This window comes from Frankliniella occidentalis, unplaced genomic scaffold (assembly GCF_000697945.3).
Source record: "Frankliniella occidentalis isolate FOCC.00 unplaced genomic scaffold, Focc_3.1 Scaffold52, whole genome shotgun sequence".
NCBI classification, from domain to species: domain Eukaryota; kingdom Metazoa; phylum Arthropoda; class Insecta; order Thysanoptera; family Thripidae; genus Frankliniella; species Frankliniella occidentalis.
The window spans coordinates 127799-155798 of NW_026267182.1; the positions used below are offsets into that span (position 1 = coordinate 127799).

General features: G+C 42.9%; 11 protein-coding genes across 17 annotated transcripts; 5 read left to right on the plus strand and 6 right to left on the minus strand.

Moving 5' to 3' along the window:
- Nucleotides 1-489: 489 nt before the first annotated feature.
- Nucleotides 490-2641, minus strand: LOC113206010 (UMP-CMP kinase 2, mitochondrial-like). The gene is made up of 7 exons (XM_026421878.2): nucleotides 2483-2641; nucleotides 2027-2137; nucleotides 1855-1926; nucleotides 1652-1778; nucleotides 1372-1573; nucleotides 1057-1290; nucleotides 490-975 (listed from the first exon to the last, which is right to left on the minus strand). The coding sequence occupies exons 1-7, from the start codon at nucleotides 2639-2641 to the stop codon at nucleotides 852-854; spliced, it is 1029 nt and encodes a 342-aa protein (XP_026277663.1). The 3' UTR covers nucleotides 490-851.
- Nucleotides 2642-2676: 35 nt separating this feature from the next.
- On the plus strand, nucleotides 2677-8197 carry LOC113206006 (nuclear pore complex protein DDB_G0274915). Its single transcript, XM_026421874.2, has 12 exons — nucleotides 2677-2870; nucleotides 3271-3513; nucleotides 3594-3795; nucleotides 3873-4003; nucleotides 4079-4224; nucleotides 4361-4461; nucleotides 4545-4908; nucleotides 5006-5190; nucleotides 5271-5457; nucleotides 5935-7442; nucleotides 7533-7956; nucleotides 8049-8197. Exons 1-12 carry the CDS (start codon nucleotides 2677-2679, stop codon nucleotides 8120-8122), a joined length of 3759 nt encoding a protein of 1252 aa, XP_026277659.1. The 3' UTR covers nucleotides 8123-8197.
- Nucleotides 8198-8255: 58 nt separating this feature from the next.
- LOC113206019 (H/ACA ribonucleoprotein complex subunit 3) lies at nucleotides 8256-9051 on the minus strand. Its single transcript, XM_026421892.2, has 3 exons — nucleotides 8834-9051; nucleotides 8553-8595; nucleotides 8256-8484 (listed from the first exon to the last, which is right to left on the minus strand). Exons 1-3 carry the CDS (start codon nucleotides 8885-8887, stop codon nucleotides 8387-8389), a joined length of 195 nt encoding a protein of 64 aa, XP_026277677.1. The 5' UTR covers nucleotides 8888-9051; the 3' UTR covers nucleotides 8256-8386.
- Nucleotides 9052-9179: 128 nt separating this feature from the next.
- Nucleotides 9180-12038, plus strand: LOC113206007 (PIN2/TERF1-interacting telomerase inhibitor 1). Of its 2 annotated transcripts, XM_026421876.2 has the most exons (5): nucleotides 9180-9406; nucleotides 9584-9706; nucleotides 9818-9992; nucleotides 10124-11513; nucleotides 11596-11756. In XM_026421876.2, the coding sequence occupies exons 1-5, from the start codon at nucleotides 9319-9321 to the stop codon at nucleotides 11617-11619; spliced, it is 1800 nt and encodes a 599-aa protein (XP_026277661.1). In that variant the 5' UTR covers nucleotides 9180-9318; the 3' UTR covers nucleotides 11620-11756. The 2 variants fall into 2 exon arrangements, with proteins under 2 accessions (XP_026277661.1, XP_026277660.1); XM_026421875.2 differs by having other exon boundaries at nucleotides 9181-9406; nucleotides 10124-12038.
- Nucleotides 12039-12199: 161 nt separating this feature from the next.
- Nucleotides 12200-13258, minus strand: LOC113206015 (thioredoxin, mitochondrial). Its single transcript, XM_026421885.2, has 3 exons — nucleotides 12920-13258; nucleotides 12712-12835; nucleotides 12200-12626 (listed from the first exon to the last, which is right to left on the minus strand). Exons 1-3 carry the CDS (start codon nucleotides 13114-13116, stop codon nucleotides 12507-12509), a joined length of 441 nt encoding a protein of 146 aa, XP_026277670.1. The 5' UTR covers nucleotides 13117-13258; the 3' UTR covers nucleotides 12200-12506.
- On the plus strand, nucleotides 12779-14801 carry LOC113206017 (uncharacterized). 4 transcript variants are annotated; one of them, XM_052267435.1, is made up of 4 exons: nucleotides 12779-12893; nucleotides 14135-14259; nucleotides 14345-14489; nucleotides 14576-14801. In XM_052267435.1, exons 2-4 carry the CDS (start codon nucleotides 14159-14161, stop codon nucleotides 14693-14695), a joined length of 366 nt encoding a protein of 121 aa, XP_052123395.1. In that variant the 5' UTR covers nucleotides 12779-12893; nucleotides 14135-14158; the 3' UTR covers nucleotides 14696-14801. The 4 variants fall into 4 exon arrangements, with proteins under 4 accessions (XP_052123395.1, XP_026277676.1, XP_026277674.1 ...); XM_026421891.2 differs by lacking the exon at nucleotides 12779-12893 and adding an exon at nucleotides 13833-14004 and having other exon boundaries at nucleotides 14171-14259; XM_026421889.2 differs by lacking the exon at nucleotides 12779-12893 and adding an exon at nucleotides 13834-14004.
- On the minus strand, nucleotides 14790-15579 carry LOC113206020 (mitochondrial import receptor subunit TOM7 homolog). The gene is made up of 3 exons (XM_026421893.2): nucleotides 15343-15579; nucleotides 15040-15088; nucleotides 14790-14955 (listed from the first exon to the last, which is right to left on the minus strand). Exons 1-3 carry the CDS (start codon nucleotides 15443-15445, stop codon nucleotides 14940-14942), a joined length of 168 nt encoding a protein of 55 aa, XP_026277678.1. The 5' UTR covers nucleotides 15446-15579; the 3' UTR covers nucleotides 14790-14939.
- A 76-nt stretch (nucleotides 15580-15655) lies between these two features.
- Nucleotides 15656-17939, plus strand: LOC113206011 (protein MAK16 homolog). The gene is made up of 9 exons (XM_026421879.2): nucleotides 15656-15868; nucleotides 16101-16147; nucleotides 16225-16368; nucleotides 16450-16632; nucleotides 16709-16838; nucleotides 16959-17072; nucleotides 17309-17419; nucleotides 17531-17581; nucleotides 17654-17939. The coding sequence occupies exons 1-9, from the start codon at nucleotides 15854-15856 to the stop codon at nucleotides 17780-17782; spliced, it is 924 nt and encodes a 307-aa protein (XP_026277664.1). The 5' UTR covers nucleotides 15656-15853; the 3' UTR covers nucleotides 17783-17939.
- Nucleotides 17940-17978: 39 nt separating this feature from the next.
- Nucleotides 17979-24080, minus strand: LOC113206013 (N-alpha-acetyltransferase 60). 3 transcript variants are annotated; one of them, XR_008011138.1, is made up of 8 exons: nucleotides 23916-24080; nucleotides 21197-21284; nucleotides 20951-21115; nucleotides 20643-20869; nucleotides 20470-20569; nucleotides 19816-19984; nucleotides 19493-19728; nucleotides 17979-19376 (listed from the first exon to the last, which is right to left on the minus strand). XR_008011138.1 is itself a non-coding variant. In XM_052267431.1 (7 exons), exons 1-6 carry the CDS (start codon nucleotides 23942-23944, stop codon nucleotides 19838-19840), a joined length of 756 nt encoding a protein of 251 aa, XP_052123391.1. In that variant the 5' UTR covers nucleotides 23945-24080; the 3' UTR covers nucleotides 17979-19728; nucleotides 19816-19837. The 3 variants fall into 3 exon arrangements, 2 of the variants coding, with proteins under 2 accessions (XP_052123391.1, XP_052123392.1); XM_052267431.1 differs by having other exon boundaries at nucleotides 17979-19728; XM_052267432.1 differs by lacking the exon at nucleotides 23916-24080 and adding an exon at nucleotides 21727-21952 and having other exon boundaries at nucleotides 17979-19728.
- On the plus strand, nucleotides 22097-26090 carry LOC113206008 (uncharacterized). The gene is made up of 12 exons (XM_026421877.2): nucleotides 22097-22487; nucleotides 22556-22752; nucleotides 22836-23147; nucleotides 23266-23409; nucleotides 23498-23718; nucleotides 23843-23897; nucleotides 24264-24298; nucleotides 24374-24613; nucleotides 24917-25043; nucleotides 25198-25340; nucleotides 25430-25696; nucleotides 25960-26090. The coding sequence occupies exons 1-11, from the start codon at nucleotides 22222-22224 to the stop codon at nucleotides 25679-25681; spliced, it is 1992 nt and encodes a 663-aa protein (XP_026277662.1). The 5' UTR covers nucleotides 22097-22221; the 3' UTR covers nucleotides 25682-25696; nucleotides 25960-26090.
- LOC113206014 (uncharacterized) lies at nucleotides 26059-27684 on the minus strand. The gene is made up of 4 exons (XM_026421884.2): nucleotides 27348-27684; nucleotides 26884-27103; nucleotides 26458-26798; nucleotides 26059-26201 (listed from the first exon to the last, which is right to left on the minus strand). The coding sequence occupies exons 2-4, from the start codon at nucleotides 27100-27102 to the stop codon at nucleotides 26087-26089; spliced, it is 675 nt and encodes a 224-aa protein (XP_026277669.1). The 5' UTR covers nucleotide 27103; nucleotides 27348-27684; the 3' UTR covers nucleotides 26059-26086.
- Between the last annotated feature and the right edge of the window lie 316 nt (nucleotides 27685-28000).

Here is a 28000-nt window from a genome sequence, read left to right on the forward strand (position 1 = left end):
CCCTCCCATAATGGCCTAAAATGGGTAGGTGTGGGGCAAAATTTCATATACCCTCCTCTGTGACTATGTGTTTGTGAACCTAGAAATCTCAATTGATGTTCACAATGTCAACCACACATTTTTAAGTAGTAAAATATATCCTGCTTGTTGTCTTGCTTTCATTGTGATTCCCTGTGTCTGCAGTTTCGTATATATAACTTATTTAATTATTGAGAAACTTTCAAAAATGGTATGTTTAAAAGCATTTGATCAACCCCTTAGCTCATAAAATGCCATAAGTAAGTAAAGCAAATTTGGAGGCTTTGTAGAGTTAGGTAGGGAAGAGACATTGATGACTGTTGAAAAACTCAGAGAAAACTGAAATGTCCTCTTTCTATGACAAAGAGGAGATATGCTTAAGGAGCAGTAATTCTATCTGAACTACTGTAACTTTTTTGTGAATATGGAAATGCAGGCAATGTAATCTTAAGAATTGAGACAATAATCATGTTAATTAATTGAATTGCATTATATTTGAACTGCTGTAGTTGTGTACTTGTGTGGGCGGCCATGAAATGTGACTGCAGTAAGTCCACATAACTTACGAGTAGGATCAGAAAACTTACTATGACATCATGTTTAGCGATCAATAAGACAATAAAGACCGCTCACACCCTGTAGTCAATTTGATGAAATCCAAATAAAATTCAAACAATGATTTCAAACATATTTTCACTTCTACCTACTTCAAGAGTTTACACGCGCAACATATGAAAACAGATTTAAGACAAGCAAGCACCAACAGAAGAAAAGAATAATAATCATCATACCAAAAGTACAAATAAGAACCATACAAAAATGTAACTAATGCATTAATTTGTAGCCCTCTGTTGAATAAGATCAAAAATATGATTGGCCACTGCCTTTACATTCGGACGACTGACATCAACTTCAGTAACTCCTGGTTCACACATTCTTTTGTAGACTTCATGCAGCCTAAAATACAAAAGAGACTAGGCAATATAATTTTGTTATCATCTTGAACACTAATTAATTTCAATTATCAATCAAACTTACACAAGTCTATAGTTTGCTTCACCAGCCAGACGAATTTCCTCTGCAGTATTAGTAGTGTTGCGGCCTCTGAACCTTCTCAAACGTTCAGCCTCACTGACCTTCAAGAAAAAAACTACATCTGGATATGGTTTAAGATCTTTAGGCCACATGTACACTGGATCCTTAGGCTCAGGCAACTCTGAAATATCATTGACTGTTCCAGCAAATGCATATGCAGCTGTACTGTGCCAAAACCTTAAAAATAAACAAAGGTAAAAGTAAACTGAAATGTAGTCATACACTTTCCATTTCACTCAGCATGTACAAGATACGAACCTATCCAATATAACTGGGCGTTCCTTCAAAATTTCTTTAATTTCCAGAGCTGCAGCATAGTTACTGAGGCTATAGTACGCTCGCCTTATGTGGTTTGGTTGTTCGTCAAAGAAGGGGCGTAGACGTAAAAAGTTCTCCCCAGGGGTCGACATCTTGACACCCCCCAGCCGCTTAGCAATAAGCTTTGTCATAGTTGATTTTCCTACAAAAAGACAACAGGAACGAGTCCATTTCCAATGTACTGTAATTTCTATATTGCCATTGCAAATGGAATACGCACCACTCCCATCTAGCCCCTCGAAAACAATAAAAGGGTGTCTCTTTCCCTCACCATCATTGCCAGTTTGGTTCTCAGAAACCCTCTGAAAAACATTGAGGACTTCTTGGATTTGAGGGCAGGATGTAACCTGAAATTTTATAATAATAATCGTATCACCGTCACAAATAAAAAAATAATCAGAAAATAAATACTATTTGTTTTACCTGCTCCTTAAGTACATTTAAGCATTCTTCCTGGGAATGATAGATCCCCCACTGAGCCATAATGGAACTTGTCTGTAGGACGTTAGAATGAAAAGAACGCAAATCTTCTTAAGCTGGATGCTTTAAGTGTGGTTCAAAAAAGTAGGAAAGCAGCAGCCCAATGAGCACTTACATGTAAAGAGACGACTTGTTGCGCAATGCACTGACGTGTCGTAAGTTGAGGGAGCCATACAGGGGACCCCCGTCCCCTCCGTCGTAGAAGACGCTGACAGTTAAACAAACCCTAGAAAAAGAAAATGGCTTATGTTGAGACAAATTTTGTTTCTTTTCGCGCTGATAGGTGACTATTTCTAGTATATTGTAAATGTACAGGGTATTTAAGATTTTAAGAGTTGCAATAATATAGATGAAAATCAGGTATATCTTTCACTACAAATCGATATATTTTTCTCAAGTTATCTAAGCAAACAAGTGAGCTAAACTTAGTTTAAGCATAGTTAAGGTGTTAAGCCATTTTTAAGCGGTGATTCTTGACTGTCTCATGACAAAATCTGTACGAAATGAAAACGCGTTTTTTAAAACAATATTTAACAACATTAACATGTAATGGAAAATACCCCATATTTACTTCCTGAGACATTATTTTCTTGCTGGTGTGTTCATCCTGCCGGAAACTCTTCTTTAAATGTTGGCATCCGTGGCCGTTCAGGGCGCGTGTTGAAAATCGACAGCCGCCGGCGTTTAGGTTATGTGCGACTGAGTTCAAGATTGAAGCCAACAAAGCCATCACTGTAAAGCTGCCCTGTAAATAAATCTTCAGCGATGTTTTTGGGCTTTGGAAAAAGGAATTCCACACCAAAAAGGCCTGGAACGCCTCAGGAATCGCCTAAAACACTGTCATCTCCTGGTCTTAGCCTGGCCGCGGATGGGCCAAATGGTGGTTCTCGATCAACTGTTCAAACAACTGCTGGACCATTGTTGTCTTCAACAAGATTTAATTCAATCCTAGATGCATCGTAAGTGTCGTTCTTAACACATATTACTTTTTTGTCGAAACCATGTTCGGATTCAAACAGGGACAACCATGTTAAATGTTACAAGTGTTTTCAAGTATGACAGTTGTACTTGATGGATCATTCATTTCCTCCAATGAAATTTGCTTGTATTACGCTAATACATTAATTAATAACTCAAAGATCTACAACTTACAAAACAAACTATTGGAATGTCTTTCTGTGTGCTAGAGATGTCTTTTACTTTGCTCTGCTTAGTAGCTTTTCAAGCTTTTCATGTAAGTTTGTTCAGATCACTAAATCAGAAATTTTAACCTTGATTTTTTTTCTGTCTTTGCTTTAATGTTATGGTAGCATTTATATTCCCCATATTATACATAATTTTTGTATTACATTGTTCCAGAACTTATGCTAATGTTAATAGTCCTGGTTTCACCAGTAGAGTTGTCAATTGCGCCTCAAATGGGAATTCTTATCATGAGAATAGTGCAACTCATCAGAGCAAGTACTCAACAGTGGGGCTTTTTCCAAGAGTTAATCTAGGAGGCCAGTCAACTCTATCAATTCTCTCGCCGCGCAACAGTCAAAAAGTTGGCAGAACACCAGTTAGAGTCCGTATTGCCCCACCTTCCAGCAATCTTCTCAGGTATGTCAGACATCTCACCTTTTTTAGAAGTATCAATTTCTGTGAAGCTTTCTTTTATTTATAATTTTTAAATTTCTTAGGAGGCACTCCATTAGTTTTAGCTCTTCAGAAGCTATCAAAGTTAACAGTGAAATTTCAAAGCAACTTCTATCATCCCCTCAACAAAGCCACAGAAAAGAAGGCAGCTTAACTCTATCAAAGAACACTGATGGTGTTTCCTCACTAGACAACCTTCAAGAGGCGTCAAGGAAGCGGATATTTTCTGAGTGTCAAGATAGTTTTGTAAGTTGATAATTACTCGTGCAATTCATTAGAGCCTTGAAAAACGCCCTTTTCTCTAATACTCTGTTTACCTTCAGGATGAATCAAAGAAAAGACGAAAGAAGACTGAAATTCCCATCCCCAACCCAAACAACGATGTGTATCATTATAGACATGTGCGAGCTCCATCAGTCCCTACCAGTCCTCCCCAACCAGATAATGCCTCTCAGTAAGAAATGCTCATCATATGGCACTTGTATTTTAGTTGTCCGGTGGTGTAATATTTATCATTTGTCTCTTGTAGGGGTAAAAGAGCAAGAGAGAAGGGGTCGCCTGAAGAGCAGAAACGCCAGCGGAGGAAAGTTTGCAACACAAACAATGCTATCTTTAGCTCACTTAGCTCTAGCCGAAATTTGTTAGAGAGACTTACTTCCCAAAAACGGAAGTCTAGTAAGTACTCTTTTCTTATTTATTTTAAAATTCCTGAAGTGTACGCACTCTGTTAAAATCTGTTTCTAAACTTCAAATATCTCTGTCTCCTGTTTGAGTTTTGATTAATTATTACTATTTCTATCTGTTCTTCAAGTTGATACTTCCCGGTCAAGTAGCCCATTAACACCTTTGAGTGGTAAGCAAGTAAAAGAAAGCAAGACAACTCCTAATGTAAAAGCTGCAGAAATTAACTTGGTATGAGAATCAAACAATTAGAATTCAGCATTATTTGACATTAGAAAGTCTTCAATTTTCCTTTTTTTAAATTGTTTTTTCAGAGCATTATTCCTCACAAAAAGAGTGAAAAAATATCTGATGATGTTGATAAAGTTGGTACTCCAATCTCATCTAAAGTAATATCTCAGAGAAGTGATTTGTGTACAAGAGAAAAGAATGAAATTGGGGAAAAGACTGTTCTTAAAGACACTAACCAATCATCTACTTGTGATTACACCACAAAACTTTTCCGGAAAGATGTGTCTTCACATGTACCTAGGACACCAACATCCAAAACAACTAAACAAAGCCTATGGGTGCAAGCACCTGAAGTTGATGACTTGAGCTGTTCTCTTCTCAGTGATGATTCAAAACTTGACAGACCTGAAAGACTAAAGAGCTTATTGGCACGAGTCAGTGGCAAAGGTATGATTATTTTTTAGTAAATGAGTAAAGTATTTCATTAATTCTTTTTTTCTTGAAGCTTTTTTATTTTGTAACATCATGCCCTGTTTCTGCCCAGACAAAAATCCTGCTGATGAAACTAATCCCACGATAAGTGATGCTTCCAAAGAATCTTCAAAGGGCTCTTTTGTTGGAGCTTCCTTACCTGGCAATACCACTTTGAAGGCACTTTCACCATCTTCAGCACTTACAGTGACTGTATCATCAACATGTACTATCATGACATCTGCTACTGTTACATCTGTAAGGATTGAGTGGTGATGTCATTGAAATTTGCAATATTAATTTCCTTTTTAAAACGTATTATTAATTTGTCCTCTCAGGTAAATGGAGTGCCTTCTTCTGAAAGCAGCCGTCCACCCCCAAGTATGCCTGCCTCTGTCACATCCACACAGAGTTCTCAGTTACAGCTTACAACAGGAAAATCCCTAGCAGGTGTGACTTCACCTTCAGCTGGAGGGCATAAGCCAGAATCTCTGTTGAATGCAAGTGGTGTTGGTGCTTTGACTGGTTAGTACCCAATGCAATTAATTCAGTTGAGTCACCCCTCCCCCTTCCCCCTTCCCCACTTTTTTGTTGTTGTTAAGCAGCAGTTGTTTAGATAGAATTTTACATTTGGCAGCTAGAGAAAATATTTTATAGTCAAGGTAGATAGATGTCACTCTCATCCAGTTGAAATAAAAACAGCTACAGCAAACACTCCAGCTATAGGTCCTTAGATGCGGGTGAGCTTTTTTATGAATGGTCTTAAGTGACCAAAAAATTTGAATGGTGTTTTGATCTTAAAAGTCTTTAAGTTTTGAAAAATATGTTGCGTGGTGGGTCATTGTGTAAAGTCGGAAAATGTGCATTTTGGTAAAAGTTTACTGGTACCTGTTGATATAAGAATCAACCAAAGTCTACCCTGTTGGTCAGATTTTCTACTTTTTCTTTCTGAAAGAAATCTGAATGAGGCAATAAAATTATTCGTCCTATTTTCTTTTCCAGGCACCTCTTCAATTGGAGGATTGAAGTCATCTACTGGTTTCACCATGAAATCGCCTGACAACAATAATTCTACTTCTCAAAGTGGAAGTAAAGCAAATACATCAGCGGAGTTACCGAAAGCTACTTTTCAATTTGGGTCGAGTAGCAGCAATGTACCAACACCTAGTAATTCTCACTTCAGCGTGACACCTAATGTGGAAACATGTGCTGCAGTATCTGCTAATTCAAATAGCTCGCCATCATTTTCTCTGGGTTCTAAGAGTGACCAAACAACTGCAGTTGCAAGTTCGACCTTCCAATTTTCGTCCAAGCAGTCAAATACTGCACATTTGCCAGGACCCAAATCAAGTACCAACCAGGCAACATTTTCATTTGGGTCTAGTGGCAATGCACAAACAGGAGCGGCAAATTCAAGCTTCCAACTTGGATTAAATGGAACAAGTTCACCTGCACTTCCTAAATCATCAGAAAGTGCAAATTCTGGAGCACCAAAAACTACTTTCTCCTTTGGGTCAAGCACTGCTATCTCTTCAGAAGCTCCAAAATCTGCACCTCAAATCGGAACAAGTAGCAATACCCTTGAAGTTGCTTCGAAGTCAACATTCCAATTTGCATCAAGTGGGCAGGCTGCAAATGTTCCAACTGTGCCTTCATTTCAGTTGGGGTCAAACGTCAGCAACTCTACTTCATCAACATTTCAGTTTGGGTCGGGTAGTAATAAGCCAGTTATGCCAGCTACTGCTACCAAAACAGCTGTCCAATTTGGATCCATCAGCACTGGTTCTTCTGAGGGCACTAAACCAAGTTTTCAATTTGGATCCAGCACAAGTACTTCCTCCTCTCCCCCATCATCATCCTTTCAGCTTGGATCAAATAGTGGATCAATGGTGGCTCCCAATGCAGCTGTTCAGTTTGGATCTACCAGCAGCAGTGGTTCATCTTTGGGTGCTAAATCTAGTTTCCAATTTGGGTCAAGTAATCCATCAATGGCTCTTAAACCAACAGTTCAATTTGGATCCACCAATAACGGATCTTCTGAGGCTCCCAAATCAGCCTTTCAATTTTCAAGCACTAGCGTTTCCTCTGGAAATCCTAAACCTGCCCTTACATTTGGATCAAGTGGCACTCCCGATATTTCCAAGCCCTCTATGTCATTTGGCTCTACTGGTTCTTCGAAAGATACTTTCCAATTTGGAGGGGGTAGCCAAAACTCTTCATCAGCAAATCCTTCCTTTCAGTTTGGATCTACTGCAGCATCTCCTCAACAATCAAATCAGTTTGGATCTAATGCAGTGTCTCCTCAACAATCAATCCAGTTTGGATCTAATGCTACAGGCGCCGCTTCTCAATCCACCAGCTCGCCCTTTGCATTTGGGTCCAACTCAAGTAAATCTGTGGATTCATCCAAGCCATCCTTCCAATTTTCTACCAGCTCTGATAAACCAACATTTGGCTCATCTCAAGGTTCAGGTTCTGCATTTAGTCAAGTGCCACAACAACAGTCAAAGGTATGACCAAATGATAGCAAGTCCTTTCTAGTTTTGTCTGATACTTGACAGTTTGTTTTGTGTACTTGACACTTTCCTTTTTGTTTCCAGGGAGCTTTTGCATTCGGTCAACCGTCCAATGCTGGCACCAATGTTAATGAAGCTAAGAATACCTTTACATTTGGGTCCTCCACACCTTCATTTGGCTCCACCAGCGCAAGCTCGCCACCATTTGGATCAGGATCAAGTTCTGCCACATTCGGTTCTACGTCAAGTACACATTCAGCACAGCCCTCTTTTGGGTCTTCTGCACTAAAATCAAATGGATTCAATTCAACACCAACTTTTGGCGGTGGCTCCAATTCAGGTGCTTTCTCCTTCAGTGCCAACAGTTCATCAGGAGTAGGAACCAATGCTGGGGCTGGTGGAGCCTTTTCTTTTGGCCAAAACCAAGATCAAGCTTCTCAATCATTTAGCTTTAATGCCACTGTCACAACGGTCCCTAATCCTTCTGCTCAAGCTGCTCAAACTCCTGGTAATTATAGATTTTTTGATTCACATGTTGCAAGCAATAATCAGGATTGAAGTTGTTTGGAAATTTTAATGGAATTCTTTGTGTTATTTCAGGTTTGTTTAGCGTTGGTGCAGGATCATCATCCAGTACACGTCGTGTCGTAAGAGATGCTCGCAGGCGACGGTGATAATTTACATAGCATGTATTTGGTTCTGTATTGTTGTATTTTATGTAATTTTTAATATAAACTATTGTTTTGTAAGTGCAAAATCTATTTGAGGTCATGGGCCTGATGGGCGCTGAAGAAGATAAAGTATGAGTATATTTTACATATTTAATGGTGTTGCTTGACACTTATACAAATCAAAGTAAAGTTGACAAAATAATTTTCATTGAGTACTTGAATTGCTTACATAATAACAAAAAAATATATATATTGAGCATTCATTATCTAATAAACAGGGGGAGGTTGTTGAGTTGGTAGAAGGCCGAATCTTCTCTTAATAGTTATCCTCTGTCGGGAATACTTGTCCTCAGGAGAGAAGCGGGCTGTAATGACAGGAAAATTATGAATTGATGTAACAATGATCAATTAAAACGAAGTGAGAATTACCTACCAGGATGAGCAGAGAGGGTTGGCCTTCCATTGGGATCTACAGTCTGGAATAAATAAGTAAATAAATAAACATTGTAGCAAGCCGGTGAGCTAACCTCCACACCCCATGCGGGTGTAACAAAATATATTTTTATCATTGTATCGTTATCCCAAGAAATCAAACGATCGCGAAGAACTGGGAAGATTTTTCAGTACATAAACGATACGTTTGAGAGTGAGAAAAGGTTCTAGAGCAGACTCTGAAAACAAAATATTACCATGCTGAGCAGCAAGGAAACATACCTTGAAAGTGTAGACCCTTTCGCCTTGCTCGTCTAAGAAATACATGAGAAACATGATGAATCTATCAAGAGTGCGCTGATACTTGGAAATTCGAACTCTCCAACTTTAAAATGTTCAGAATATCAGACAGTTCGATTCGCCTGCTCTTTGCCCACACTTGTCACAATAATCACAACATGCGGTGATGCACGCAGCACGCACGACGCACGTTCTCTTTACGCGGCTCGCGCAACGCAACGCGCACGCGCAAAGATGAGTAAGAAGTTGGAGGGAAGAACAAAACAAAAGCAATATACTTTTGTAAGGGGCGGTGGTGGTTCTTCGCACCACGAATACCGATAGCAATGTTGTTGTTCAGCGAGCATCATCCATCCGTCTATCTTTATTGTCAGCACACCATACTGTGCACGACGCTATGTCCATGTGACAACAAGTTTTGGACTGAAAAACATTGCTTGTGGTGATTGTCCCTCAAATTCGCAACCATGGCTATGTTAGCAGAGAAAAGGACGAAGACAAGATATTACTTACACAACAAGGCTCTCAACCCCCGAGGAAATGCGTGGTGTGAAGGTGAGTGACATAACCCACGGGGTCTGCAAGCTTTCGAGGTTGCGAGATCACTTAACGTATTTGTAGAAGTACAAGTGCATAGAGTTAGCATCAAGGGTCTCTTGTAATTTTTTCGTGACATTTTTGAATGGGTGACGCCATTCATACTGTGATTTGAGCTGTGTTTACTCTGTTCAGATTCAAGCAAATTTGGTCAACGAATGCTCGAGAAAATGGGCTGGGCTGAAGGTAAAGGATTAGGTGCAAAAGAAGACGGCTCCACTGACCCAGTTACAGTTTCATATAAGTGGGACAATAAAGGTGCAGTATTTGTGTTCATGTAAAATATATCAAATGTGTCAAATAAAATTAACGTTTTATAATCATCTGTGAACTATAAATTTTTAACCAGTTTGTTACTTACTTTTGTAGGCATGGGCTTCAAAGGTGCTGATGGGGACGAGGCAGTGGCCCAACAAAAAGATTTTGATGCTCTTTTAGCTACGCTTTCGCAGGATTCTTCTCCTGATAAGAAATCTAGAGCCATTCCTGACAAATCCCCTAAATCTCTTGAATTAATGTCTCAAAAATCACGTGCAAGAGTCCAGTAAGTATTTCACTCCTAGTACTACAGTTGTATTTATCTACATTGCTGCTAATCAAAATTCTTCTTTGCAATATATTTTTATTATCCACTTGTAAGTCTTTCTAATGCCTCTTTTTTTCCCTTCTAATCAGCTATCACAAGTTCACTAGGGGGAAAGATCTTTCAAGAGCTAGTAGCAAAGATTTGGCAAGCATATTAGGAATGGCTACTGAAGTTCAAACATCAACTCCAGCTTCTACTGGGCCTGTTGTTACACCTGACGTTGGACCTCCTATTGAGCAAAATCTTGTTACAACATTTGGAATTACCACCATTGCTCGAGGCAATATCAATGAGTACTTTAAACAAAAGTTTGAAGAACGAAAAAGAAAAATGGCAGGTTTAGAAACTGAAGATTGTTCCAAAAAAATCTGTATTCCTGATGAAACTACCAATGGAGTAGTCACTGAGACAAATGAGCCTATCAATGACAATATTAATCCTGACAATACCATTAGAAAGAAGAAGAAAAAGAAGAAAAACAAAAATGATGATGAAAGTGTGATTGAATGCGATTCCTCAACTGTGTTGAATGATACTCTTCTAGATGCAGGTGATTTGTCTACTTCCAAAAGTAGGAGGAAGAGTGTAACGTGGGGTGATGTAGAGGTTTCTTTTGTATCAAAGTACATTAAAGAGATGGTGGACACATCCAGTGATTCTGTATGTGGTGAGTCTGACACCCTAGTTACAGCAGAAGCAGAAGATACATCCAGCACTGTTGGCAAGAAAAAGAAAAAGAAGGACAAGAAGAAAAGCAAAGATGAATTTGCTTATGAATCGATAGAGCCAAACAGTGAGGTCAGCGAGGTGGTTGCAGAGGAATCAAACTCACCTGGCAAGAAAAAGAAAAAGAAGAAGAGGAACAAAGAATCATCACTGTGCACTGATGAGAGAATCAACTATGAGTCTCAGGAGGATTCAGGTGCGGAGCTAATCAATGGTTTAGGAGGAACAGAAAGAGAAGACCCTCCTATCAAGAAAAAGAAGAAAAAGACTACTGATAAACAGGAGGAAAACAGAAAGGTTGTAGACAGTTCTGAGAGTCTTGAAGCAGCAATCACTACTGACACGTCACTTAAAAAACAGAAAAAAAAGAAGCTGAAAATGTTGTCTGAGGATATACATGTTTTCCCTGAAAGCAATGATCAATCTGAGTGTGATAATGATAATGCACTGGTTTCAACTAAAAAGATGAAAAATAAATCTAGACAAATTGACTACGTAGATGATACAGCCTCTGATAAAATTGTTGATAACAAAAACAAGAAGAGGAAAAGAAGGGAGTGTGATGAATCAATTTTAGATAATTCAGTTGATGGAAACCCTCAACCTGAAGAATACTTACAGGCCAAGAAAAAGAAGAAAAGGAAGAAGGAAATACTTGAAAGTGACAGCTGTCCAGAAATTCCATTATCGGGTCAGAATGGTAATGACAATGTTTCTTCCGAAGTACCTACTGATACAAATAGCAACAACAAGGTAAAGAAAAAAAAGAGCAAGAATTCAATAGTTGACTCAGAAATTGCCCTAGGTGACAGTGAAACTGTTCCTAATGTTACAGAGCAACCAGCTCTCTCTGCACTAACACAAGAAAGAATGGCCAAGTGGAAGGACCGCAGAAAAACTAAGGATGGAAGAAATCCCTCTGGAGAGATGGTCTCTGATAGTTGCAAAATTGAGATGCCTAAGACAGCTAAAATAGAATATAATCCTAATCAACCAACACAGGATTACAATCACCGTAAAGTCCTATCTGCCCTGGGTTATAATGTGAAAGGAGCTATTGACAAGACAATCACTGTAAGAATGCCTGAATCAAATTTCTCTGGCTCCAATCTTGATGCCATTCCAGGATATGGACAGACAATTAAAACTTGTTAGTCTAAAAATGGAGATCTCTAATTTTCTTATGATTAATTTAAAGCGTCAATGCTGTTGTATGACAGACAGTTTGATCAAGAATGTGATAAAAATTTCAATGAAATAAATTTTCATTCAACTATACCTCTTAACAAAACCATGTTTTGTGTCTGAAACCAGTCTCCACACTAATGTTCATGTACCCATGATGTACCTTTTCAGTACCTCTCAAAGCAAGACATGTTAACACCTTTTTACTTCTTTCTAAAGCAACAGTGCTTCTGCCATTAAACTAATCATATACATTTTACAATTTAATGAAATAATTTTATTGAAATAATAGAACTTCTGCCAACACAAAGAACAACCAACATGAATGGGGCCTTAAAAGTACAAAAGATAGCTCAAAATTATGTCTACATACATCCAAAATCTCAAGTTCCTCACCAACATATAGTAACAAAGACTTAAGCACAACTTAACATACAATCCATTGTAGTTCTTTGCATCTATCAAAGGATTACAGAACTCAAAAGAAAGCAGTTCATTTGAGTTTGACTTAGTTTACATAATTTTCTACCGGAAGGAAAGGCATAAGCTAACATTAATGCTTTACTTGGACTTTACAACCTTATCAACAAACTTGCGTAGTTTATCCGTATCCTGAAGCCCAATAAGCTTATCTTCAACCTTGCCATTCTTCATAGCAATAAGAACAGGGACTGACCCAATCTAATGAAAAAGATAATGCATGTAAAGTCATTTAGTTAGAAAAGGAATCCATGGGAAAAGGCTGAAAATGTCATGCAATACTCACGTCGTAATCCAATGCTAGATCAGTGTGTTCATCTATGTCCACTTTGGCCAGGATAACTTCTCCCTTTCTTTCGGCAATGACAGATTCGATTCTTGGTGTGAGCATTCGGCAGGGATTGCACCACCTAGAGAGTTACAAATAATAAGAGGTTAGGATCCGAAATCATTGAGTGAAACCTTACGGTAAGCATATTTTCAAATTAACTCACGTGGCGAAAAAGTCGACGATGACTGGGACTTTGCTATTTTTCACTCTTTCATCGAAATCCTTAGTGTCTTGAACGTGGAAAACCTCTACCTGTGGTGCAGTCGAGGCTAGTCTCCTCGGAAGAAATTTACAAACATCGGAGGTCTCACGAATGACATTTGCAAACAGACCATGTTTCAAAAACTTGGTGACGAGCATTTTGGTTTGCGATTTGAGTGCACACCAAACTTGTATCTTTCCGTCCGTCTGTTTGATTTGAAGAGATAACCTTTGTTTGAAGCAGACAGTTCGATGTGCAATACACGTACGCACTGTAAATAATGTGCCGGCGTTCTGGGCAGAGCTAGAGACACGCGGTTACTTTAAACTGGTCTTCGGAAGGTCTTAGCGGACAACGAGGGACAACCGTCCGGATTCGATAGAATTTAAGCTGACTGTGAAATCCCTGTCATCGATGATTTGCTTGTTTTTTTGATTTAAATTGACAAATAATGTGAAACAATTACAAAAATGTAAGTATACAAACTTCTCTGGACTTCCCCCGTTGGTTGGAAGTTCTGTGTCTGATGTCGACTATGTCGACCCGTCAAGGGCTCTTATCCCAGATGATACTTTAAAAATAAATAGGCAAGGGTTAAGACAGAGGAACAGAAAGCGGAAGGTATCAAGCAGGTGATGCAAGAGAGGGCGAGGTAATGCGACGTCGAGATCCAACACCGTTCAAAACTACCGTGTTTCGAATATTTCATCCCTGGATTCCTGCCTCGAGTCATAACAGCAGCCTGTACTCGTAATCATGTCGTGTACCAACGTTCCACACTACAAAATCTTAAATTTCACGATAAAAAAATCTATGCCAATTGCCTTTATTTAGTGCAACGTACGTGATCGTCTGAACTTAGTTTTGTTTTTACATATTTTAAATTACTTTTCAGTCTTGGTACACTGAGATTATAACACTTAAATTGGCTAGATTACCTATCTTGTTATGTTGAGGGAAATCCTGATCAGCCTTTAAATGTTTTCCAGATGTGCAACTTTCTGAATGTTCAGAAAAAATCAGGAAAAAAATAACGAAGTAGTATGGTAAAGTTTTCACTATTTCGAGGAGGGTGAAATCTGTTCTTCAAGGAGTTTAAATGAGGAGACATACTGTGCAGATCTGGGGAACTTCGTCAACTTTTTAAACAGACTTAACAAGAACTTTCTCTTTCAGCTTTCCACTGAATAATATTGTAATATGTCCAAGCAGGCTGCCCTTCAAAGTGCACTATTCCATGCCTGCTGTGGAACTTTCAACAATGACTGTTGCAACACAATAACTGGTGTTTGGTATCTATGGTAGGTTGACAGATATTATATTCATGGTTCCAACTATAGCTACTCACTCCATGTTTTACATAATCAATTTTCCTTAACATTACAGTTTAGCAATAATTTTAATGCTGATACTTGTATCATGTAATGACATTTTGAAGTCTCGATGTTACTTCATAGGATTTCCTTGGAGTAAATCTCAAGTTTATCTAATACATGGAAGTGCTGCAGATGATCAGTCTCAACTTCTTCTTGTGAGTGCAACAAACCATATGCCTTTTCACTTTCAAGTAGTATTTACATTTTACCACAAGGACCTTTCTCATTCATTATTACACAGGTATTTGATGAGGAGAGCGATCAGCTTTTGGAGGAAGAGGTCCGACCACCTGCACCGCCTCCCTACTCTATGGTCGACGAGACTATTAAAGCAAATATGCTCCTCTCTTCTCTTCAATAAAGTATATGAAAAATTAATCTTATCAGACAATATGTTTTGCAAACAATTGTAAGGCCGTTGTAAGCTTGCACAGAAATAAGAACCATAAGATTAATTCTTGAACTATTCTAAGAAGTTTTATTTAGCAAAACACAATGTAAAGACGGCTCTAGTAATAATAATTATATATTTTTCTTTCTTCAATTTGGATGAGTTGTGAGAACATACAGCAAATGGAATGATGTAATTTAATAAATAGAAAAATTCACATCCACAGCAACCTGAAAAAGAATTAAACTTAAGTATCTCAAACACGCTAAGATCAATCATTACATTTGATACAATAAAATGTTAGTAATACATACTGTAATAATTGTAAATCGGGCATTCCAGGGTCAGCTCCTTTCTTGAATCCTATGTAAAAAAAAAAAAAAAAATAACAGCACGATAACATGTGTTACAACATTTCACAAATTACGTTAGCTCAGTGACAGGTTATGGCAAGTTTAATGAATGAAAGTTGGCAAACTGTCGTGAACAGATATACGCAATCAAAAATATTGGATGGAAAGTAACTCTCTCCAGAAAGATTGAACGTGGACATAACTGATGTCTGATGAAAACAGGTTTGAGGCAACCGGAGACATGTGGGATAAGAAGCTACTCACCCATATAGAGAACGGTAGGCACAAAGCCCCAATGGAAGACGAATTTGGTGACGCCGAACACCATTGAAAGGCGCGCCTTGGTTTCTGTACTCATTTTCACCATTCTGATGGCTCAACGTGTTCTCAGACGTGTTTTAACTCGAAAATTAGATGAGATCCAAGGGGTCTAAAATTGGTTACTTTTTCTGCTACAATGACTTCTCGGTACGGGGGAGAAGTTTAGAGCAACGAGGAGATTGACGTCACGATCATGCTCATTTCTCCCCTTCGTACAATGTCTGATCGCTCTCCTCCTGCTTGCCCTCCCCCTTCCTACCCCCTCCCCTCTTTCCGTATGTCAGTCACGTTTCTGTTTTGGTTAATTTTCTCAATCATACAATGTGCACGCAAACCAAAAATTCTATGTAGAAGCAAAGTGTTTGTGCTCTGTACTTCTGAAAGTTACTTGATTGTTTCGAATTTTTCAGCTGTATTTAAGTTTCAGACGCAAGTTTTCTGACAATATTCGAAAATGCAGCACGACGATGTAAGTTTAGTCTTCCATGCCGCCGTATTTTTCTGTACCACACAGTAATTTGAAGTTTTTGCCTCCTCCCCATGAATGTGGCAGAAATTTTTCTTCAATCCAACAAATTTTTAACCTTCAATACTAAGTCGTTGGGTTGCTTTCATGTGTATATCATTTTAACTAACCACGTGAAAGTGAGGTTACCTTTGGGTATTTTAAGTTGTGTGACAATACTCTTCTTCTGCTTCAGGTTGTTTGGAGCGTTATCAACAAAACATTTTGTTCTTACAAAGTGAAGTGAGTGTTTTTCAACCATCAATGCAATTTTGTGAACTGATGTTTAATGTACTTATAATCGTTCCTTACGTTTGCAGTACAAAGACTCAGAGGTTTTGTAGAAATGAATATAACTTGACTGGTCTATGCAGCCGAGCATCCTGTCCCTTAGCAAACAGTCAATATGCGACAGTTAAAGAAGAAAATGGTGTCATCTTTTTATACATGAAAACTGCGGAAAGGTATTGTAGGCATTTTTAGTGTAATCTCAACATAGGCTTGACCACAATGCATTTCTTTTTATTGCTATCTTTGATTTATAGGTCAGCATTTCCAGGAAAAACATGGGAAAGAGTTAAATTATCTAGAAATTTTGAAAAAGCAATTGTACAAATAAATGAAAATCTTCTGTATTGGAATGGTTTTGTCAAAGCCAAATGCAAGCAACGATTTGTTAAAATCACTCAGTACCTCATCCGTATGCGCAAACTTCGTCTACGGAGACAGTAAGTTTTGTCTTGTTTTATTTACTTGTAATATTTTACGATTCTTTAACTAATAGAGTAAAACTTGAAACATTAGGAAGAAGCTGGTGCCTTTGCAAAGAAAAATTGAGAGGAGGGTCAACCGTCGTGAGGAGAAAGCTTTGGTTGCTGCTCGTCTTGAATCTGCCATTGAGAAACAGCTTCTGGACCGATTGAAAAAAGGAACAGTAAGTCTTAAAATATGCTCTTATTTTCATTACATGGTTGAAAGTTATGAGGTAGACCTAATATCCATCTTATCTTGGATCTTTCTTTACTGAAGTAGATATTGCTATTCTCTTTTTCAGTATGGAGATATATACAATTTCCCTCAAAATGCCTTTGATAAGGCACTTGATGAAGAAGTAGTTGAAGAAGAAGTTGATGATGAAGAAGAAGAGGAGGAGGAGGATGAAGATGAGGTAATTTTGTCTTAATTTCTTTATGTTTGTTGAGCGTGCTGGATGTAGTAGTGACATCCAACATCAAATATTTTACCAAATCACTTCAGTAAACCCCTAGCTATGGTTGATCAAACCCCAGGTTTACTGTTCTGCGGGCTTTTACCGTAACATACACATACAGCTGAAGTTAATAGTTATTACCTTTAAGCATATCTACGCAACATATTTTTCAATTGCCATGGCATTCTTTCTAGGATATGGAACTTGAAGAAGAAATTGAGAAAGAACTTGACCACGGTGAATCAGAGTTTGTTGCTGATACTGATAGTGATGATGATGATGATGACGACGACGATGATGTTGGTGTAAGTTATCTTTTTTTGTGAAAGTAGACTATTTACAATTCAATTTAAGCAGTGGTGAAGAATTACATTAAGTTTGTTCGTTTCTTTTAACTAATTACTCTGCCATTGTAGGCTCGTGAGGAAGTTAGTAGTCCTGAGGAATCTGAAGAATCAGATATTGAGGTATGTACTTTTTACTGTTACACTACACCCTGTATCTTTCAGTTTTTAATATTATTGCTTTCCTCTTTTCAGGACATTGCCAGTAAAGCACAAACATCTAAAAAGAAGATGACTAAATCAAAACGAAAACCAAGACCTCATATTGAGATTGAGTATGAAGTGGAAAATGAACCTCAGGCAAAGAATAGATTGACTAATTAGTTACATATTCCGCCCCAACATTCTGAAACAATATTTTTTGAACCTTTTCTGTGCCCAGTCAATTTTAATCTTTGTTCCTAGTTCATTTTTATTGTCATGTTCTTCTCCGGACAATTTAGTAGGTACTCAATAAAATAAACAGAGTTATGTAATTAAATTGTATAGATTTTCTACAATATAAAAATGAAGACTCAGAACCATTTGAAAATGCATGTATTTTTTGTTTCTACAAGTTAAAATACAGGCGATGTTCATCTGACTAAATGATATCACTTGACTTGGACCCTTACAGAACTTAACGTATAACACTTGTACATCTCATTGAAACAAAAAATAAAATAAGAGTCTAGTCTACAAGAAGGTCCAGATAAACAGATGTATATATAGGGATAGCCTAATGGGAACTGTATTAGACATCACCCATTAAAGAAGGTTAATTTAATGAGGGTGATATATAGGCAGTGAACAGCAGAAACATTCAAAAAAATATGAGTGAGTTGGGATTGTATTTGTTTGCAATCCTAATCCACAGTATGGAGCTCATAGTTCTATAGGTATTGAGAACAAGACACTAGGATTTTTTTCTTCATTCTTATAACAAGATACTAGCACAACTGTTCCCATGAGCAAAAAATCACATTCATAATACATATAAAAGAATTACTTACAAAACTGTCAAAAAACATAGCCTCAAAAGTGAACAATTGTCAACAAGTGATTATAATATAATTTCATTCATAATAAATTTGCCCCCAACACTCTACAAAATTGTGTGCGCTTTAACATGGAACTTCAAAATACGACTAGTTTCCATAAATACATATATATCTATAGGTTTTTTTATCAATATTAAAAACAGGTCCATAGAATTTTTATAGCAAGTGTTCCTGACGTCCATAATCAAAATTTGAAAAAAACAAAAACAAACAACAACAATAATACGTTGTGCTCTTTGCCAGTATGTTACAAGCTTTGCAGATATTACGCTATGGGTTGATCTTACGTATCTATCTCAGCCCTCAACAGGTATAAATGTGTTATCACAGTTAGCCCACATGTCTACCTTACTTTCAGAGTTCTTAAGTTATGACAAGATAACTTACTTTGTGGCACACAATGAAATATGGAAAAATGTGATGTATTCAACACAATCAACAAATGTTACCTGGTTGCTATGAGCAGAAGTTAAAATATAGGTCATTAGCTACCATTATTCTGACTAATATTACTTAAATAGTACACAATATGGACGCAATGAACATAGTTCATTAAATTTTTAAAGTGGAATGACTACCTTGTGGTAGAGAAAATAAAATGACCTGCATTCTAAATTAAAAGAAGGGATGGACTATAAGTAAATGCACATAATTTTAAGACACAAGCTTGAGTAAGCTCTAGTAAGGTAACATTTTGAAGGTGAGCACAGTTGCAAGACCCTTCAAGTTAAGCAAACCATTTGAAAATATAGTTCTGATCTTAAATCTTGAGCTTACATTGTGCTAGTAATAGGAAGGTTACATACATCTCACACTAATTCTAATCACAATAAAAATAATAAATTCTGGGTCAACAATGCTCTTCTTGATGATGAACCCTGTATGAAGAGATCAAGTTTAGCTCTTTGACAACAGGTAAGAAGTGCTATACCAGACTAAGTTGAGAAAATTGAAAACTGAAAGTAAAATACAGGAACAAGAATTCTCAACATACAATCAATGGCACGACTGCAAATTACAGCATAATGATCCTTCAATGACGAATGTCATCATCATGTTGTAATTTTAATAGATTTTGTCGAACATAAAAATGCAAGTAATTGTGCTCTTTAGATTGATTAAATGGCTCTAATGTGTTTTTCTCAAGTGACAACCTCCACAAGATACTCCTGACATCTTTCTCCATTAGCAGATCTGGTGATGGAGGAGGTACATCCAGTTCAGGTACATCTGAAATAAAACACAACGAACATAAAGTTACTCATTTTGAGTGGTTCCTAGCAGTCACGAGTTGAAGAAAACAAACAAAAAACTAACCAGTGGAGGTGTCATGCCGATGCTAACTGCTGGATGACCACATAGCCACCCATGTTGTGGGCCATGCCCACCGCATCATTAACTGCATTTTGTTCCATAACCACACTGGTACAGCACATGGATCAGTGTGAGCAAGTACCTTGCAGTAATGCTTCATATAATCAGTGAGGTATTGTTAAGAAAAATATTCAATTTTTGTAATATTAAAACAGGAGTACTTGTAAACATGACTGTCTAATATGTTTAGTACACCTTGTGTCAGAGCCACAACACAACAATGTTGTAAAGGTGGATCTCCAATGGAGCAATCTGCGCTACCCATCACCCATCATCCGTCACCCATCACTTGATATTTCGTGTATTTACGCGTACAACTCGGGTTGTGGTTAAGACTAAGGATGTGTGTGAACAATTAATATGACTATACAACTTATGATTGTATTTCGCGATGTAAAAACACGAAATCGCAAGTGATGGGTGACGGATGATGGGTGATGGGTAGCGTAGATTGCTCCATTGGAGATCCACCTTGAGTTTGCATACCCGAGTGGCCATGGTGCCTAACGGGTGGAGCAAGAAGCAAGAATACTGATACTGTTGTGTCATGGCCCTGACACATGGCATAGTTGAAAGCAGCATTAAAGGATATTAGAGACCCCACGGAGGATGACCTCCATTCACATAGAGGACATATGTGAATCCATCTTTACTTTTACCATTGATGTAATAATAATACGGAAGAAACGCATGCAGCCTGTAAAAATGTGAGGCAAAAGACAAAAAAATTTGAAGATAAAGAGAGATTTGTAACACTGACTTTAACTTACTTGAACTGATGTCGTTGGTAAAAATGAATGGCAGGTGAATTTGTGGTAAGGACATGAAGAAAGAGAGCCTTACAATGGGGATTATCTACAGATGTTAAATGTGAGATTAAATTATCAAGAAGAACAGATGCTATTCCATTGCGTCTGTGACTTTGACTAACACCAAGGCTCAAGAGGTAGGCAACTAAAGTATCTTTCCCAAATGTTGGTGCCAAAATATCTTCATCCTGTATCATCGAATTGCAGTCATCCATAGATTATAAAACCTAGAAGATAATCAATACAAAACTTAAGAAAAAAATACTGACTTCTTTGTTGAGCTCAGAGAAAGCCTTAATCTCTGCGACTATAAGCCCAATAATGACTCCATCATAGACAGCAGCAAGTGAGTAAAATCTTGGATTTGAGGTAATCTCTTCATACCAGTAATAAGGATAGATAATGGGAAACCAATCCGAGCAAAGTGCTTGCACCTGGACATAAAGCAGCAGCATTCTTTAAGTTGATAGCTAATAGCTCCCCTATCAAGAATCGTTTAATTGTATGACCATTACCTCTTGAATATCTGAAGGGCAAAGGAAGCGTAATTGAAGGTTGGACAAATTGCACAGCTTGCTGCATGGCTTTGGTGAATCTGCATACCTGTAAACAACAAATAGCGAATATAAATCTGAGGGTTGTCTGTTGGCCGCCCTAAGTTGCCAAAAAATATTTCAAAACAACATGAAACGGGGTGAATGAAAAATAATGTGTTTAAACTTCAACAAGGAGAGTACATAGTAGTATTGAGCTCAACTAGATTTTAAAAGTTCTTGGATAAGAAAAAATATCGATAAAAGTTCAAAAGCAGAGAGAAAAGAGATCAAACATTTAAAAACAATCAGGATCCAAGGTGAAAATATGTTGGAGAAATTTAATTATCAGGTTATGATATGTGATTGCTAAAAGCTTGAGAATTGCTTAAAATACTTTTAAAACAATGTTTGGGTGTGGCAAAAAGGACAATAAGCGCGTAATTATACTACAGACTTCGACAGAAAATAGAAAGAATGCTGGTTAACCAAACGTAAACAAAGGCACATACCAATCAAACCCAGCCATAAATCATTAGATTTTTTTCCTATAACAGGGGTTAACTAAAAAGGTTTAGAGAAATCTTATGCCGACATCAAACTGCCAGTATTGCGGTGACTAGGCTATGTAGCGCCCCCTCAGCTTCGGAACATGATTAGCACTCTTCTTGTCATCCCACATCGCGCTTCAACAGGGGTTAGGTTACTCTGCTTGTGTCAGACTAGTGCTGTCGAAGTCTTAAGCAGAATATTGACAGACAAGCAGCTGTTTGGACAGAGGGAAGTACCTGTACCTATATATTTGTCGATGATTGAAGATGACATACTACAACGAAGGCAGTCGGCTATGGCGTTGCCTGGCAATAATCAACATCCCTTAAATTATCAAGTACATACGACCGAATAAAAACACAAAAAAAATATTTTTAAAAAAATCGCAAAAGTAAATGTAAATTGAAAAACAGAATCGGGGGTTTGCTGAGATTAGCACCCTCTCAACGTGAAACATGGCACCAAAAAGAACTACAAAGCGCGAGAAAATATTGGACTTAAGCATGGATCAAACGCGTGGGGGTCATGGTGGCGCACGGGGCAGCATAAGTCATCAGCCAAGTCAACGACTCCGCGCGGGCGCCAACTCCAGGAGCACGACGGCCCTAGCCGTGCGCACCCCGCGGCCCCACCGGGAAGGGCAGGACCAGGATGATGGGGACGAGGCCCGGGGCGGGGCGGCTTCCGTCGTCCCTTACTCGTCGCCGGAATCGGGTTTCAGGTACGGGCCATCCCGGAGGGCTGTCCTGCTGCCACTTGCCCCCGCTTAGTACGACGACCATTCCGCAGGGGCTACACGTTCGAGGTGGGCGAGGCGCTCAAGGACATGCGCCAGGACCGGGAGGTCAAGGGCGGGCTGATGGGTCCCCTGAGGGCTGTGGCGGAGTTCGAGCGCGCGCAGGAGCAGCGCAACGAGGCCTTTCGCCTCTGGCTCTCGGACGTCATGAGGAAGGAGAAGGAGTTGGCCAAGAAGGCCGCCTTCACGGGTGAGCCGGGGCGGGGCCGCTCGGGGCGTACTCACCCGTCTTAGCAAAGACACATACTGACCCCACCGACGCGCCCTTCACAGTGATCAAGCGGCGCGACCAGATGCTGCAGGAGGTGGGCCCGGACTGGTTCCAGCAGCTCTCCTGGGACCAGATGCAGACCGTGAACGCGCTGCACCCGGCGCACCGCGCGGACGCCGAGGAGGGCGGCGCGGCGCGCGTGGCGCTCTGGTGCGGCCGGCTGGGCGTGTCGCCCATCCCCAGCCCCCGCCAGATCCGCCGCGCCCTGCGCCAGCAGCCCGAGGACCACGAGGCCTTCCTGCTCGCCCTGTACGCCGTCATCAGCAAGAGCGGCAAGACGCCCGTGCCCGGGGACCCGCCCGCCCCCAAGCTCCGTGAGTCTCAGCGCCCGCGGTGATAGGCATGCCCGCAGGACGGCCGTGGCGCGCGGCGCGGCCTACCCTACCCCTCGGCCGGCAGCCTCCTCCTAGCGCCTGCTGTGTGCCGTCGCAGGGACCGGGTTCGAGTACACGCCCAGCGAGCGGCTGATCCTGTCCGCGCTCGCCCATCTGCGCCTGCCGCACGTCATCGGCAAGCTGGTCGAGCAGTTCGGCGAGCCCGAGAAGAAGCCGCGTTACTTGCGCATCAATCCGGAGGGTGAGTGCCGGAAAAATCGCGTCTTGTGGTGGATGGTCGGATATATAGCTATATAGACCAATCCAACCACCTCGTCGTTGCCGCCCAGTGCCTGGCCAGCGAGCTAGACCGGAGCGGTACCTGTGGCCCTACCTGGAGCCGCTGCCGGTGCCGCAGATGGACTGGCTGGAACTGTTCAGCGCCAACCACACGGCCTACGTCGAGAACCTGTACATGCGCTCCCACAAGCTGCCCAGCACGCTGATCGCCGAGCTACAGGCCAAGCCTCAGCTGCGTGTGACCATCCCCCCACAGGCCGGCAGGCCAGCGGTACGGCCCCAAAATGACGATCGAAGCGACACCCTGTTTCTGTTCACTGTGCTGTAGGGGGGGGGGGGGGGGCTGCACCACCCTGTCCCCTTTCCCTCGCCACATACTCCTCTCGTCCCCACAGGTGCGGAAGAGGAAGCCGAAGAGCAAGGACCTGCCGTCCGAGGACCTCCCAGCCGGTGAGTAGAAACGCGTACCGTGTAGCCACCGTGATGGACTCGCCCATGGTCCGCGCGAAACACAACGCAGCTCTGCGGGGAGTTCCTCGAGAACAAGCAGCGCGTCACACTGGGCTCGCTGTAGGGCCGCCGCACTTGTGAGGGTGGCTCACCGGTGCAAGCCGCGGCCAAAGGTCCAATGCCGAGCCGTGAGAAAGTCGCTCGCCAGGCCAGGCAGGCGGGGGGAAGCGGGAAAGATACCGACCGGCCTGGCCGCACGCCCGATTCCGTCGCGATATCGGGAGCGAAGTTTCGTCTCGCGTCGCACCTTCCAAGTCGATGAGTGTTTTCCCGCGCTGATGAGTAACTGGTCGTTTGTTCCGCCAGACACCCCCGGCGACCGCGTGGCCGCACCGGTGCAGGTAAGCTGAAGCATCCCGGGTGCTATGTCTCCGTCGGCTACCTCCGTCTGATGTCGGCGTCGCTCCCGGTGACAGGCGGACGACGACGAGGGCGCGGAGGCTCCGTCCCGGAAGAGGGGCGTGGGGGCCAGGAGCGGAGGCAGCAGGGGCAGGTCGGCGGCGGTGTCGACCGTCAGGACGCGGACCGTGGGGTCCTCGCCGCTCAGGGCGCCCGCCGAGCGCCCCAAGCGCCCCAAGCGCCCCGCCGCCAAGAGGGACGGGGCGGCCGGCGAGGCCGACGACGACTCCCCGGGAGTCGACCCCGCGAGCGTAGTGGTGAGCCTCGCCCACCAGCCATGAGCCGAGGCGGTCGCTGGCGCACTGCTTGTTGCTCCGACCCAGTCCCGCTGGCGCGACACAATAAACTGCTTGTGTCATCGCTTCCTCGCTTTGTCGCGCCGCCACACTGACGCACAGACAGACCCATGAGTCTTGCGGCTGCCTCCCCCGTTTTGACGAAACGTCTAAAAAGGAAACGCGCCTACTACACGAAGAAAGTGTGGAAAAAGTCGTCTGGAGGTGTACAAGAATCTGAAAGTGGCGTGTGCGCTTAGACATGCGTGTGCGCTCCCCTTACAGAGCTTCCTGGAGTCCCTCGCGTCGGAGGAGCCCCTGTGCCAGCTGCCCGACGTCCACCGCATCCCCGCCATCCAGAAGTGGGTGCGGCTCCGCAACGGGTTGCTGTACGTGCACCGGCGGTTGGCAGGTGGGTGTCGAGATCCGCTTGGTTTTCTACACCCCTCTCCTCCTTTCGCACTCACTCAAATGAAAGGGCGCGCGGGTGTCGAAGTATTTCACCAACCATTTTTAATCTCGAATTGAAAATGATACCCGTGTTCCATTTGTGTTTCCGTCGGCAGAGGTGCTGGAGGACCGCAGCCTCATCATGTGGAACGCCAACCACCTCGGCATGTCCTACCGAGTGCCCACCCCGCGGCACGGCCTCACCCCCAAGCAGGTCCGGGAGCTCACGTGGGACCGGCGGGAGTGGTACCGCCGCAGGGTGAGGAGCACGACGACGGGGAGCTGGATCAGATCGTCATATTACCGGGGGAGCTAATGAGTCTTGAACACCGACCCCCGGCCCGGCAGGTGGACCGGATCATGCGCGGCTACAACACGGCCCTGCGCACCATCCAAGTGAACGCGGCGCGGGAGATGTTCCCGGCCATGGCGTGCGACTACTTCCCCGGCAGGGACAAGTTCCTCAAGACGTACTTCGCGTACATGCCCAAGCACGAGATGGACCAGCCGGTGGTGAAGCCCTGGAACCCGGGCGAGTACAACCAGAGCATCCTGCCGCGGTGGAGGGACCGCTACTACCAGTGCAGGGTCTCGAAGTGAGGCTGCCTGCTGGAGGTAAGGAGGTGTCGCCTGCTGCTCTGAGGAGGATGGCCCTTTGTGTGTCGTCACGTGTGACGAGCGTGCAGGTCCACGCGGCGCGGTGCACTAGGGGAAAGCCCATTATGAGGTGTTGGTACGGGCGTGTCACGGTGACGTCACATGACGTCACAGTTGCGCTACAGGAAGGACAAAAAACTAGGCCGCAAACACTGTTTGTAAAAGAAAATGGTTGGAGACTTTTATTGAGCAGTTTGTTCGATGGGCATTTTTTTTTACAGATTTCACACAACCATTCATTTGGGTACTCGGTGGCAGAGGTGGGTTCGCGACCGGCGGACTGCTTTCGACTCAGGGTGAAAAAATAAGTTACAAAAGCCAAACGGCCCGGGTTGTGCCCGCGAGCCGCTACCTGCGGGCGCAGGAGTACCTCAGGTCGCAGCGCTCGCCGCGACGCCCGTACTCCACCGCGTCCACCAACCCCTCCACGATGTGGTCGTACTTTGGGTCGTACGGGATCATCCTGCGCAGGAACAACATAAGAGTAAGTCCCCGGAGGTTTTGTAGTGGTTGGGGGTGGTGGTGGTGGTGGATAGAGTGAACATGGGGGATACTTCACTCCAAAAATAATCGTACACACACAAAACTTAAAAAATAAGGAAACATCGAGAAAAAAACATTTTTAAAAAATAAAAAAATATCAAGAAAAAACAGAAAAATCGGTGTACGCTTGAATTAATAGTGAAGTACCCCCTTCAGATCTCCACGTCCTCGCTCACCCGTTCAGCAGCTTGGCGCCGTTGGACAGCAGGATGCCCGCGCGCGCGTAGCTGTTCGCGGCCTCGGGCTCCTGGCACGCCACCCGGTTGAGGCAGCGGTAGCCGTCCCGGTCGATGCGGTCGCTGTGCGGCCCGTGGGGGCCGTGCGGTCCACCCTGGCCGCCCATGAGGAAGCCGAGCAACAGCAGGGCCTCCTGCTCCGTGACGAGGGGCGCGGGCCCAGCGCTCTCGCCGCCGCGCGACGACTTGCCCGCCCAGCCCACGCCCATGTGGCCCGCGCCGAAGATGATGGCCTTGAGCACCAGCAGGATGACCAGGTTGGTCAGGTTGAGGCTCAGCACCTGCGGGAAGACGATTCCGCCGGGTCACTTCCACGGCGAGCTCTATTGCTGCGATAACTGGGACTTCCTGCGTTTGTGCACTCACCTGACTGCTGGTGGCTGATCGGCTCAGGAGCTCGCGCGCCATCTCCGCCAGCACGGCCCTGCCCGCCCCGGCGCCGCGCCCTCCCCGCTCCGACTCCTCCACGGCGTTGGACTCCTCGGCGCCGTCGGGGACGTGCGCCCCCGAGGCCCCCGTGGCGGCCGCTGCTCCCAGCAGCAGCGCCAGCGCCCACGTCACCGCAGCGCGCCGACCCAACAGCATCCTGGTCAGCGACAAGCACTGTGAGTTCGTGGCATCGTATTCACAACCCGCCCCATTAACGATTTACACAGCAATGTCTCGACTCTCTGCGGGGTAACTTTTCACAACGGCCTCTCAATAAGGCGTTATCCGTCATGGGAAAAGTACCCAACCCTGTCTGATTCGGTTGTTATGATAGCAAACACTTATTCGGGCGGTTAATGTAATCACAAGATTGGTTCGTGTGGAAATGCACTCTACTTTACCTGCGTGAATATTTGCGAGAGGTGCACAGTGTCGACGCTGACGCGACGTAGTGCCGGACGGGAATCCGCAGGCCGCGTCCTGGCGCCGCTCTTATAGTGGCTCGCCGCCGAGGAGGCGGCGCCCGGGGCCCGGGGTGGCGGCGGAGGGGGCGTGAACTGAGGCGTGATCGTCTTCTTGGGGGGCGTGCGCGCGTCGCGTGCGCGGAGCTGACGAGGGCGGGCGCGGGGGCGTGACCAGGCAGCGTGCAGTGTTTATGACATAGGGTGGCATCTCATTCGGAATAGGTCCAGCCTCCAGCGGAACGTGTACCGGGCACCTATCCCTCCGAACGAATTTTCGGCGCAGGGTGACTGTGACTGAATGACAAAACACGTTTCTGCCCTGTCTTGATGTTCATTCTCATGATCAGTGAGAAAGTGTGTTGTTATGTTGTTTTTTTTTGGTGGTGGTGGTCGTGGTGGTGGGGATTTGGGGGCTACGACCACTGTGTGGTCATACCGCTCTTCTTTGTGGACATGTTCGTACTTTCTCCCTCATCCCCTCAGACTCCTCAATCCCATCCTTCTGTGCCTCAAAGGCAGTGTGCAAAGAGCCTGGCTAAAAGCTAATCCGAAGAAGCCCGCCGTGACCCGCGAATGCCCTACAGTGCCGC

Bases quoted from the DNA above. Each gene is read 5' to 3' on its own strand.
- LOC113206010 (XM_026421878.2), bottom strand. From the start codon at position 2,641: ATGGCTTTGTTGGCTTCAATCTTGAACTCAGTCGCACATAACCTAAAC. The intron at 2,138-2,482 runs GTAAATATGGGG...TTCTTTTTCTAG, and splicing joins AGAAAATAATGTCTCAGGAA to GGTTTGTTTAACTGTCAGCG. The intron at 1,291-1,371 runs GTTCGTATCTTG...TTTATTTTTAAG, and splicing joins CGCCCAGTTATATTGGATAG to GTTTTGGCACAGTACAGCTG.
- LOC113206006 (XM_026421874.2), top strand. From the start codon at position 2,677: ATGTTTTTGGGCTTTGGAAAAAGGAATTCCACACCAAAAAGGCCTGGA. The intron at 2,871-3,270 runs GTAAGTGTCGTT...ACATTGTTCCAG, and splicing joins AATTCAATCCTAGATGCATC to AACTTATGCTAATGTTAATA. The intron at 7,443-7,532 runs GTATGACCAAAT...TTTTGTTTCCAG, and splicing joins TGCCACAACAACAGTCAAAG to GGAGCTTTTGCATTCGGTCA.
- LOC113206019 (XM_026421892.2), bottom strand. From the start codon at position 8,887: ATGTTTCTCATGTATTTCTTAGACGAGCAAGGCGAAAGGGTCTACACT. The intron at 8,596-8,833 runs GTATGTTTCCTT...TATTTATTCCAG, and splicing joins AAAGGGTCTACACTTTCAAG to ACTGTAGATCCCAATGGAAG. The intron at 8,485-8,552 runs GTAGGTAATTCT...CTGTCATTACAG, and splicing joins AACCCTCTCTGCTCATCCTG to CCCGCTTCTCTCCTGAGGAC.
- LOC113206007 (XM_026421875.2), top strand. From the start codon at position 9,319: ATGGCTATGTTAGCAGAGAAAAGGACGAAGACAAGATATTACTTACAC. The intron at 9,707-9,817 runs GTGCAGTATTTG...TTACTTTTGTAG, and splicing joins ATATAAGTGGGACAATAAAG to GCATGGGCTTCAAAGGTGCT. The intron at 9,993-10,123 runs GTAAGTATTTCA...CCTTCTAATCAG, and splicing joins AAATCACGTGCAAGAGTCCA to CTATCACAAGTTCACTAGGG.
- LOC113206015 (XM_026421885.2), bottom strand. From the start codon at position 13,116: ATGCTCGTCACCAAGTTTTTGAAACATGGTCTGTTTGCAAATGTCATT. The intron at 12,836-12,919 runs GTGAGTTAATTT...GTAACTCTCTAG, and splicing joins ATCGTCGACTTTTTCGCCAC to GTGGTGCAATCCCTGCCGAA. The intron at 12,627-12,711 runs GTGAGTATTGCA...CTTTTTCATTAG, and splicing joins ATCTAGCATTGGATTACGAC to ATTGGGTCAGTCCCTGTTCT.
- LOC113206017 (XM_052267435.1), top strand. From the start codon at position 14,159: ATGTCCAAGCAGGCTGCCCTTCAAAGTGCACTATTCCATGCCTGCTGT. The intron at 14,260-14,344 runs GTAGGTTGACAG...TTAACATTACAG, and splicing joins ACTGGTGTTTGGTATCTATG to TTTAGCAATAATTTTAATGC. The intron at 14,490-14,575 runs GTGAGTGCAACA...ATTATTACACAG, and splicing joins ATCAGTCTCAACTTCTTCTT to GTATTTGATGAGGAGAGCGA.
- LOC113206020 (XM_026421893.2), bottom strand. From the start codon at position 15,445: ATGGTGAAAATGAGTACAGAAACCAAGGCGCGCCTTTCAATGGTGTTC. The intron at 15,089-15,342 runs GTGAGTAGCTTC...TTTTTTACATAG, and splicing joins GCCTACCGTTCTCTATATGG to GATTCAAGAAAGGAGCTGAC.
- LOC113206011 (XM_026421879.2), top strand. The intron at 16,839-16,958 runs GTAAGTCTTAAA...TCTCTTTTTCAG, and splicing joins ACCGATTGAAAAAAGGAACA to TATGGAGATATATACAATTT. The intron at 17,582-17,653 runs GTATGTACTTTT...TCCTCTTTTCAG, and splicing joins CTGAAGAATCAGATATTGAG to GACATTGCCAGTAAAGCACA.
- LOC113206008 (XM_026421877.2), top strand. From the start codon at position 22,222: ATGGCACCAAAAAGAACTACAAAGCGCGAGAAAATATTGGACTTAAGC. The intron at 22,753-22,835 runs GTGAGCCGGGGC...CGCCCTTCACAG, and splicing joins CAAGAAGGCCGCCTTCACGG to TGATCAAGCGGCGCGACCAG. The intron at 25,341-25,429 runs GTGAGGAGCACG...CCGGCCCGGCAG, and splicing joins GGGAGTGGTACCGCCGCAGG to GTGGACCGGATCATGCGCGG.
- LOC113206013 (XM_052267431.1), bottom strand. From the start codon at position 23,944: ATGGGCGAGTCCATCACGGTGGCTACACG. The intron at 21,116-21,196 runs GTAATGGTCATA...CTTTATGTCCAG, and splicing joins GCCCTTCAGATATTCAAGAG to GTGCAAGCACTTTGCTCGGA. The intron at 19,985-20,469 runs CTCTAATATCCT...TCTTAACAATAC, and splicing joins GAGGTCATCCTCCGTGGGGT to CTCACTGATTATATGAAGCA.
- LOC113206014 (XM_026421884.2), bottom strand. From the start codon at position 27,102: ATGCTGTTGGGTCGGCGCGCTGCGGTGACGTGGGCGCTGGCGCTGCTG. The intron at 26,799-26,883 runs GTGAGTGCACAA...GTCTTCCCGCAG, and splicing joins GATCAGCCACCAGCAGTCAG to GTGCTGAGCCTCAACCTGAC. The intron at 26,202-26,457 runs GTGAGCGAGGAC...GTTCCTGCGCAG, and splicing joins GGCGCCAAGCTGCTGAACGG to GATGATCCCGTACGACCCAA.